This window comes from Temnothorax americanus, unplaced genomic scaffold (genome assembly GCF_048541705.1).
Source record: "Temnothorax americanus isolate GAGA-0224 unplaced genomic scaffold, ASM4854170v1 Scaffold33, whole genome shotgun sequence".
In the NCBI taxonomy this organism is placed as follows: Eukaryota; Metazoa; Arthropoda; class Insecta; order Hymenoptera; family Formicidae; genus Temnothorax; species Temnothorax americanus.
In genome coordinates this window covers 821,408-831,096 of record NW_027509475.1, presented here as the reverse complement: position 1 = coordinate 831,096, position 9,689 = coordinate 821,408, and the positions used below count along the sequence as shown (strand labels likewise).

The following is a 9,689-nucleotide window of genomic DNA, read 5'->3' as shown; positions in this document are numbered from 1 at the left end:
GGGGTCGGAGGTCCGCTTACCCGATAAGATATAGCTGCCTGCGACCGGATCCTAGGAAGCCTCGTCTCTCGGCGCCAAGCGTGTCGCACGCTGGAAATCGTCGGCATCGAATCGTCGAAATCGCCGGTTTCGCTGACTCGACTAAAAAGGAAAGAAGTATCTTTATGCAAATAGCTTAAATTACCTTGTAATCGTACGTCGCGTGCTTTATTTTCGCGCCGAATTTGTTTCCAAAAAGCAGAAAAACGCAGCCGAACGAAACGGTCGCGAAAGAGATAAATTGACTCGCTCAAAATGATTGTAAAGATGCGCGAAATATTACGTAAACTAGAGATGTAATAGGATTGCGTTATACTTTTCTTGCACATTTGAAATTGTTTGTTTAGCTTCTCCTCCGTACGAAAGATAAAGATATCTTTTTCTCTTCTAGTTTTAACGTTACGCGGAAATAACCGGACCTATCTACATTCGCATTATACAATTTGTCCGGGTATCGTTGCCAGCGTGAACAATTCTTTTTCATTTTGTGCGTGAAAAATAAACGCCGAGTATGTGGTGTGGATGTCGAAGAGTTTCAAAAGTAATCGTTGCCTTTGAGTATCAACCTGAGGGTTCGAATAAACGAGAATAAAGAACGAAGAAATTAAACATAAGAAATTAGGGGAATCAGGGAATTGAGAAACTACATTTTAGTCCACAATAAAAAAATCGATTTATTATAGAGTAAAAGATAATAAAATTAACAATAAGAAACTTATTTTTCGCTCGTTTGAAGCAAAGGCTACAATGAGAAGTAAGACCATTATACGAGCATTATTTTTTACTGTGCATAAAGTCCACGGATTATAAATCAAGTTTGATCAAATTCCAATTAACTTAATCGATGATTAATTTGCCAGATAACATCTGTGCTATTTTGTTAATTACAGAATGGATTTTTTTAAGTTTATTCGAAGTTACCCTAAAAAGGCTCCGTTCCTGATTCTTTACGTTTTGAAGATGATTTTGACCAAATTTTAATTATATAACTAATCCACGTAGATTGACTTTTTTCTCGGTTTAACTAAACTACTTTTTATCTTTTTCTAATTTTCAGAACTAAGAAAAGATAAAAAGTAAGTTAAACCGAGATTAAGTTAATCTACGTTGATAGAAATATGTACAAATCGATTAACTTTATTAAATATGTAACTTTCTACGTAATATCTGTACTATTTTGATAATTATAATGAATGGAATTATTTATTCTTTGCTATCAAACATAGAGAAAGAAGATTGAATCCAACGAGTTGTATAATTAGAACTTTTTTAGCTAATTCTGAATTAATTGTCGACCAGATCATCGGAGCTACTCGAGCTCGCCCTAATTTCTTTTGTTCACTTCGTGTAGCGCGTTCCTAAGTTTACTGTGCACGCTAGTCGCCACGGTTGCGTTTCACGCATGATACGTACAGCCGCACAGAAGTTGTTGAAGTTGAAATGTGAAGAAGATGAAAGTTCGCGCATGAGACCGCATGAAGCCTGATGAAGTACCTCACCTCGCGCAAACTGCCGAACATGGCAATGACAGTGGATGACAGTTCCGTGGTGTTGGCGCGACCATAACATTTTGCCATGTGCCTAGAAAACGTGAAATCATTATAATGCGCGCATTCTTACGCAAATTTCATCTTCTTTCAACAGAATTACGTTAATCAGAATTACACAAAAATCGATCGTTAGGACGTAGATGGAAGTTGTTTTCAAACTGCGAGCGAGCTAACTCTCAACTAAATGTGGATGTGGAGTTTTGTTACTTTTTTGCATAGAATCAGACTTTATCTTTTAAATAAAGATTGATTCTATGCAGAAAGAAATGGTAGGATATAATTGCTCTATCTGTACTTATCGCTATATTTTTTTGTATCTTCCAGCATATAATAATTATATACAGCATCAAGTTTTATCTTTTACATAAAACTGACAAGGTGGAGAGCGATTATTTTTATTTCTTGTTTTTATGTGTAAAAATAGAAATTTCTATCCATAAACGTGCAATAAAAATACATGTCCATAGTTAAGGATTAAGCCACTTGACAATGTCTAATCGCGCTATCATTTCAGTTTTGCTTTTTTGATACCGATGGTATACATAACAATCTTGACAATAATCTGGTAAAATATATAAAACGAAGTAACAATCGAACGCATATTACGTCAAAACAGTTTGATAAAATAGCTATAGTTAATGGTCAAACTTATAACTATGTAATATGTAAGCATAGGTAATAATCAAGAATTGAAATGGCATGATTTAAGTTACAATAAAATTTAGTCAAAAGTCAATAAAATGTTGTGACAAATTTCGTCATTGGAAAGATGAAAAGCGCGAAAAAACAAGATTTTCGCTCAAATTTAAAATGGATCTGCGAAGAATTCGGTGACGGCAAAAATAAATCCCTACTTAGTGCTTACTGTATAGAATACTAATATCTAGGATACCTTCTCGAAGAACTCACTGAACAATAATAGTAGCACAAAAGTTTGAGTACCTTCTCGTGATAGCGTTCCGAGACCACGTGCGAGGACATGTTTCGTATGTAATATATGAAACGCAGAGTCTACCCCCTTTTCCTCTTCTTTCACTGTTCTGCACAGAATTAATCGGAATCATCGGCAAGAGACGGTGGACAATCAACCTTGCTTCGCAGAAGTTCCCGAGAATTTTTTAAATTATTAGAACTAGAAAAAAATAAGAAGTTGAACCAAGATCAAAATTAGGTAATCTACATTGGAAGAAATGGACATAAAAGAGGATGCTTTGACAAATCTAAAAAAAGCTCGTTTGTGACGTGTGGCAATTGGGACTTAAAAACCATGCTGCCGAATCAGTACGCCGATTTGAATGGTATTACTATACTTACAGAATCAATTAAAGCAATGGATAGATCTGAAGCACACGTTTTGTGAATCCACCGGGTATTATATCCGAAGGCCTTAAAGCAAGGGCATGCTTGCGCGATTAAAAAATAATTGCAAATATATATCTTATGATATACTATCAAAATTTTAACTTTTTGATGTATCAGACAATAATAAAAGATGATAAAAGTTATTGGTTAATGCTTGCACTCTGTTTAATTATAAACCATCCAAAAATAAAGAATAATAATGTTATAAAAAGTAAGTCGTATAAAGTGCTGATCAAAGTATATAAATTTCTTTTGAGGAATTATCCAATTATCCCGGAATAATTGGATCGCGCGGAAATATCGCGACGCGTTGCGAATTAAGCGATAACCGGATGTAAAACGTTCGATCATCATCCGCGGTTATCGCTTATCTCATTAACGTGACGTTAGACGTTAACGTGACGTGAAGATTTTGGAGCGGGGCTTCAATCCGTTGCAAGAGGTTTGTTGGAAAGAGAGAGAGAGAGAGAGAGAGAGAGAGAGAGAGAGAGAGAGAGAGAGAGAGAGAGAGAGAGAGAGAAGGGTGTTATCAGGTTTTATTTCTCCGACCGGCGAATATGTAAATGAATTGAAGATACAACCGGGCGAGCATGAAGCCGAAAAGGTGGTCGTGCCATGTGATACGTGCGATGCGTGATCATGCCTGTTGAGTGTGTATGTGATGCATATGAGTATATAACGGGGACGCCCTTTTTCACGTGACATAATGCCTGCGGAAAAAGAAATCGACAGTATAAATTACAGTATAATGTCCATTTCTACTAATGTAGATTAATTTTAATCTCGGTTTAACTTAATCTTCTTCTAATTCTTAGAATTTAAAAAAAATAAAAAGTAATGTGACTACTAAATAAATGTGACTACTATAACATTTGAAAATTTCTTCAATTTATCGATAAGATAAAGTCGAAAAAATATCTCATCACTTACTTATATTTCCTTTGTTTATAAAGAATTAAAATATCTGCGCCAGGATTGAACAAATTCCACTATTGATCATATATATTAGTTGCTCTCTATTTACATCAAAACTCAGATAATTCTCACTTGTGACGTTATAACTCACAATCAGTTGAATGCACGTTCTTTTCTGCAAGCTGAAAACTTAGATTCAACCGAGTTTTTATCCACAATATCGAGACCGTGTGCCTTGAATATAATAGACTCATATTAATAAAACTCAGGGGGGTTTTTTCGGTTGTATTTTTTCGGAGGCTATGAATCTGTCATGCGATAGCTTTGTCGCCAAAATAAACAGGTACCTAAGTACAAAATAAAATATCTTACCGGAGTATAAAATACTCATATTCGAGTAATTCAGATCACTTGAGTGTAAATACACAGCTGCATGTAAATGGAAAGCGACGATAAACAATATAACGAAAAAAAATGTGTGGTAAGTGCCGCCATCTGACGACAGTGCCCTACCAGTACATGTGTAATCCATCCTTGTCTAGGGGAGTGCTAAACTTCTCTCCTTTCATACAACACGGAGGGAGATCGATACTCGGTCTCTTATATACGTAGCGCTCGTTGAACGAGCGCTATCGAGAAAGTAAGTTTTTTGCAAATGAATTCTGATCTAATAATCCTATTGCAAAACCGTGAAGAAAAATTTTGTTACAAATATTATTATGTACCTCGCTATATAAATTTTATCCATGTACAATGTGAATTCAATATATATGTATTTAAATATTATATATAATTTTAATATGTACATTATTTTATCATGACGTTTTTTTTAAATAAAAATTATATATTTATATTTTATTTTTAGAATTTTCGACCTTTTTACTTCATGCTAGACCTATTTTAAGAATGCGAATCGAATTTTATTTCCTCTTTAGAGTTTGAAATCGAATCGAATAATCGACAAAATTTCATTCAAATCGAAGTGAATTAAATGCTTTTGAATTGAATCGTTAAAATATAATTTTTAATGAATAATATTATTATGATTAGAGATTAAATTTTAACACGTAGATATAATAATATATATAATAAGAGATTATTTTAATATGGAAAATAATACATTGATTATATTATATTAGTATACATTTTTTTAAAGTAAAAAACATAAAATTTTTAATATAAAACTAATACAATATATTTGATTTAATGTCACAGTAAATGAAACGATTAGGCAAAAAATCCATAGACAAATTATTAAAATACTTTTTAACGTATAATAGCAATTACATACATAAAAATTAAAGTAAAGAGGATAATTATTTTAATTTTAATTACTATTAATCAGTAAAAGAAATAAATCTATTATTTTAAAGTATATTCTGTTTCGCTCTAACTTATTGCCCCACTGTGCATCAGGAAGGTCTTCGAAAAAGAACAGATGGACTGTTTGATATGCGCTTGCGGCCATGCGGCTTGCGCCGCCCTTGCGCGTCGCTCGTCTGTCGCTCGTTAATGCGCGAGCGCGAGACGCGAGACGCGACGACGCGACAGTTTGCATACTGCATATGGCGGGCGGTATCATGTTGTTGGCGTTTACGGTTTCCCGAGAGAGATCGAGATCTCGTTCACGAGTGCCGTCGCCGGCGAATTTCGCGTAAGGTAGGGTCGTTGTCGCGGTGCCGATGGTCATCGACGACCGACGGCGCCCGGCCGAGCGTGGCGCGATGCGGTGCCCCATGCCCGCGATCTCGGCCGGCTTCGGCGAGCAGATTGAGGTTAGCTTTTTGAATTTGCGCCCGTTTGCGCCGTCGCCGTCCCATGGCAACGCGCCAACGCGCCCGACCCCGTGACGCTGACGCGCCTGTCTTTTTTCTAGGAATACGAAGTGTTGAATCTACTGGGCAAAGGCGGGTACGGGAGCGTCTATCGGGCGAGATGTCTCCGCAGCGGCATGGAAGTCGCGATCAAAATGGTAATTTCCTTGTCCGTCTTTTCTTGGAGTTGAGAGGACTGACGCCTGTTGCTCCAATCGCATTGTTGAGCTCCAAGACGCTTACCTTTAAAATATCAACTTCGAAATGCACACGCAAAGCCGATCTCGGCAAGATTTGAGGTATTGGGCAAAAGAAATTGGACCAATGTCAATTCTTGAGGTCGCAAACACTCTAGTGGCTTGCTCCGTACTCGGCGAGTTATACAAATACAAAATTTATTGCGAGGTTTCTTGTGCCGTTGCTTCAAAGCGGACAATCTATATCTACGTATCCTCTTTATGTCTACTTGTCCCTGTAGATCGACAAGAAAATGATGCAAGCTGCTGGGATGATAGATAGAGTAAGACAGGAAGTAGGGATACACTCACGGTTGAAACATCCCGCTATCCTGGAGGTATACACGTGCTTTCAGGACGCAAATTACGTGTACCTGGTTTTAGAATTATGTCACAACGGAGAGCTTCAACGCTACCTCAAAGCGCAGGGCACCAAAACCCTATCCGAGGAACACGGTACATAATTTATACGTGCATGAGAAAGGATACATTTTAAATTTTTAATTACAATTGTAACAAAATTTTGCTGTTTTAGCCGCCTATATAATCAAACAAGTGGTGCACGGTTTGGTTTATCTCCATTCCCACCAAATACTTCACAGAGATCTGTCGCTGTCCAATCTACTCTTGACCAGAGATATGCAGGTGGTACGTTAAAAAAATATATATATGCAACATTTTTCACAAGGCAAAAAATTCGTTTCTTTTTTATTCCAACTTGATTTCTGTGCTCGCAGAAAATAGCTGATTTTGGACTGGCCACGCAATTGAATAAGCCGGACGAAAAGCACTTGACTATGTGCGGCACGCCAAATTATATCTCGCCCGAGGTGAGTGCTTCCTGAAAATTGTCGTACAGACCGCGATGTTGCGCAGGATTGTAACATTTTCAAAACTCTTCAGGTTGCCACGAGATCTTCGCACGGCCCGGAAGCGGATGTATGGAGCTTGGGATGTATGTTGTATACTTTGTTGGTGGGTAGGCCACCGTTTGAAACCGATGCGATTAAGAGCACCCTAACTCGAGTGGTCATGGCGGACTATGAAATGCCGCTTCATCTGTCTGACAATGCAAGGGATCTGATAGATAAATTGCTGAAGAAGAACCCGAAAGAAAGGATATCCTTGCGGGACATTCATAAGCACCCATTTATAACGAGCATAGAAAAGAGTAGGCTACGCAACGTAAGTGACACGTACTTAAGATATAATATTAGGTGTAAATTTAAGCCAAGTCTTTAATAACGGGGGAGAAAATGAATTGACAAGTTCACGAATAATACAGCGTTTTGTTTCACGTTTTGTTTATCCAGGAAAGAAACGGTACGAGCAAAAATGCGTTTACCGATGGCATGATGGATTCCGGGCTTGGTAGGACACTTTCGTCGTACGGTCGGCCGAAAATGCGATCCCGATCGGAGGAGAGAATCTCCACGACACCGATGATGCCTATGGTTAGTGTGAGAAGTGAGCCGTTGTCCGAGCCTATTATGAAAATGCATTTGCACGGTGCGAGATATGCCCATCACCGCTTGAAGGAAGACTCGTTGATGAGCATTCCGATGTCACGCGATAAAGCATTCTCGCAAAGCGAACAGTACGGCGTCTACAACGACTCTGAGAGACCGAGGATGGTGGAAAGGCACAGGTCAAGGAAGGAAAACATCCCGGAGAACCGTAGCGCGGAAGGAACTGAGAAGAGCACAAAGTTACAAGTGTCGCCCTTAAATTCTAACAGGCTACAACCTACCAGGCACAGAACGAAGGGCGCGATTCTCACTATTCTGGATAACGGGGAAGTGTGCATCGAGTTTATCAAGCGCAGAAACGGCACGGTACGTAGAGAAGAGCGATACAAAAATCATGATATAAATAGAAATATCGCTTTATTCTATAAAAAAAAGGTAGATATACATTGTAAAAATACCAAATATTTTTTATATCGTAGGAAAAGATAAGCGAAGTGTGCAGAATATCAGGTGACGGTCTGCGAGTCGTTCTCTACAAACCTAACACGACTACGGAGATTGGCTCGCAACCGCTACCGTTGCCTAACCGAGGCGCCGATAGTATTTATTCGTACGAGAATTTGCCGGCGTGCCACCATCGAAAGTATCTGTACGCCTATCGTTTCGTGAAGCTGGTTCAGGCAAAAACTCCAAAATTGACGTTGTACGCTCAACGCTCCAAGTGTCTGTTCATGGAAAACGGTCCGCAACCTGATTGCGAAGTGCACTTTTACAACGGAGTGAAGGTACTGTCGATTCTTATGCATTATGTAGTGACGTATGCAGTGATAAAATTAAATAAAAACTGATTGTGTACGATATAAAATAATCTCAAGCTGCAAAAGTTAATATCATGATTCTTATACATTGTTAATTAAATTACATCTAATATTTAAATTTCGTTATTCAAGATTTGTGTATTTTATATTTAGTTTTTATATTTCATGTTCTAGGTTGTCCGAGTGGATGGTGTTGTGAAGATCACCGATAACAGCGGTACGTTTGTCGAGAGTACGTACCCGTCGCATCTCGAGACCTATTACGAGCATTACTCGGAATGTTATCAGCGTTGCTTGCTACTGGAATCCACCCTAGCATCTTTGGAGGCAGCCACCGGGCATTCCTACTTCCCCGCGATAATTGGACGACGGCCCCACACGGCTTTGAGTGATTCTCCCTGTTTTCAGGGGAAAGAAAACGTCTCGCACCACACCACAAATGGTTCTCCCATCGTAAGTAGCGGACAGGATGCCTGATTTTTCCGCTTTGCTGAATTAACGTTGAACCTCTTTCAGTTGCCGTCGTTTGACGCTTCCTGCTCCGTCATCTCGACGGCGACTTCCAGGTCGCGCAAGATGAACTCCATGCATAATTCTAATCACCATAATGTGACCAAGGTGGCGGTGCCGGGAATCGGTTTTGTTACGAAATTGTCATCTGGCGATATTAGGGTTGACTACAGGGACGGAACTGCTTTAACTGTAAATTTCTACCTAAATATTGTTCATTAATTTAATTATCGATTTAACTTTAACGGCAAAATATTCACGATAGTTTTCTAGTCGACACGTCACTCGTATTTTATCGACAATTGTGGTTTGTTACAGGTAAGTCCACAAAGTCACCATGGCGACATCACGTACGAAAGTAAGGACGGCATCGCTATACGATTTAACAAGCATCATCAGCAGAACTTGGAGATACCGGTCCAAGAGAAGCTCCGGCAATTGCCGACGGTTATCAAGTATTTCATAAACCCGATGCACCAAGGCATTCGGTAGCTCCGCACGAAAATGTAGAATATTTTGTATAGTACGAGAAATCACCCTCGTCCATGGACTTGTAAGCTTGCTATAGATTTATAAATTAGCATAGATTTATAGATAGCTTATACAAATTTAAATATAGCTTTATGATTATTTCCTAAGTATATATAATAACGAGAAATAAAGAGAAATATATATTATATTCTTATCTTATCTGATACGCTCAGTTCGAGTTGCTATTGCTATTTTAATATTCAATTGTAAGAAACAAAAAAAAAGAGAGAACTCGTTAAATAGTAAAACAAGGGGAATAGGGTGTTTTTCAAATATCGATATTTATTTTTATAGATAGAAGACGAGAGGCAATTGTTGATACTATATTATATATATGGAAAATTTGAGAATAATTCTTATAAGAGTGGAATAAAATTGAAAATTTTTCCATTGTTTGCGATACGTGAAGGGACATTCTGCGAAATCCGGTATCTCCTACTCCTCA

General features: G+C 38.2%; 2 protein-coding genes and 1 non-coding gene across 5 annotated transcripts; 1 reads left to right on the top strand and 2 right to left on the bottom strand.

Moving 5' to 3' along the window:
* Positions 1 to 10: 10 nt before the first annotated feature.
* LOC143901418 (uncharacterized) lies at positions 11 to 4,676 on the bottom strand. Its single transcript, XM_077413735.1, has 5 exons — positions 4,239 to 4,676; positions 3,882 to 4,055; positions 2,532 to 3,661; positions 1,453 to 1,620; positions 11 to 141 (listed from the first exon to the last, which is right to left on the bottom strand). Exons 3-5 carry the CDS (start codon positions 2,568 to 2,570, stop codon positions 52 to 54), a joined length of 297 nt encoding a protein of 98 aa, XP_077269861.1. The 5' UTR covers positions 2,571 to 3,661; positions 3,882 to 4,055; positions 4,239 to 4,676; the 3' UTR covers positions 11 to 51.
* LOC143901442 (U6atac minor spliceosomal RNA) lies at positions 4,336 to 4,442 on the bottom strand. The gene has a single exon (XR_013258072.1). It is a non-coding gene; the product is annotated as a U6atac minor spliceosomal RNA (small nuclear RNA).
* Positions 4,677 to 5,408: 732 nt separating the features above from the next.
* Positions 5,409 to 9,637, top strand: Sak (polo like kinase SAK). 3 transcript variants are annotated; one of them, XR_013258027.1, is made up of 12 exons: positions 5,409 to 5,641; positions 5,743 to 5,838; positions 6,159 to 6,372; positions 6,452 to 6,564; positions 6,654 to 6,746; positions 6,820 to 7,101; positions 7,230 to 7,751; positions 7,865 to 8,170; positions 8,378 to 8,656; positions 8,720 to 8,905; positions 9,032 to 9,266; positions 9,539 to 9,637. XR_013258027.1 is itself a non-coding variant. In XM_077413372.1 (11 exons), the coding sequence occupies exons 1-11, from the start codon at positions 5,549 to 5,551 to the stop codon at positions 9,203 to 9,205; spliced, it is 2,358 nt and encodes a 785-aa protein (XP_077269498.1). In that variant the 5' UTR covers positions 5,409 to 5,548; the 3' UTR covers positions 9,206 to 9,390. The 3 variants fall into 3 exon arrangements, 2 of the variants coding, with proteins under 2 accessions (XP_077269498.1, XP_077269500.1); XM_077413372.1 differs by lacking the exon at positions 9,539 to 9,637 and having other exon boundaries at positions 9,032 to 9,390; XM_077413374.1 differs by lacking the exons at positions 5,409 to 5,641; positions 5,743 to 5,838; positions 9,539 to 9,637 and adding an exon at positions 5,845 to 5,979 and having other exon boundaries at positions 9,032 to 9,390.
* The last annotated feature ends 52 nt before the right edge of the window (positions 9,638 to 9,689 follow it).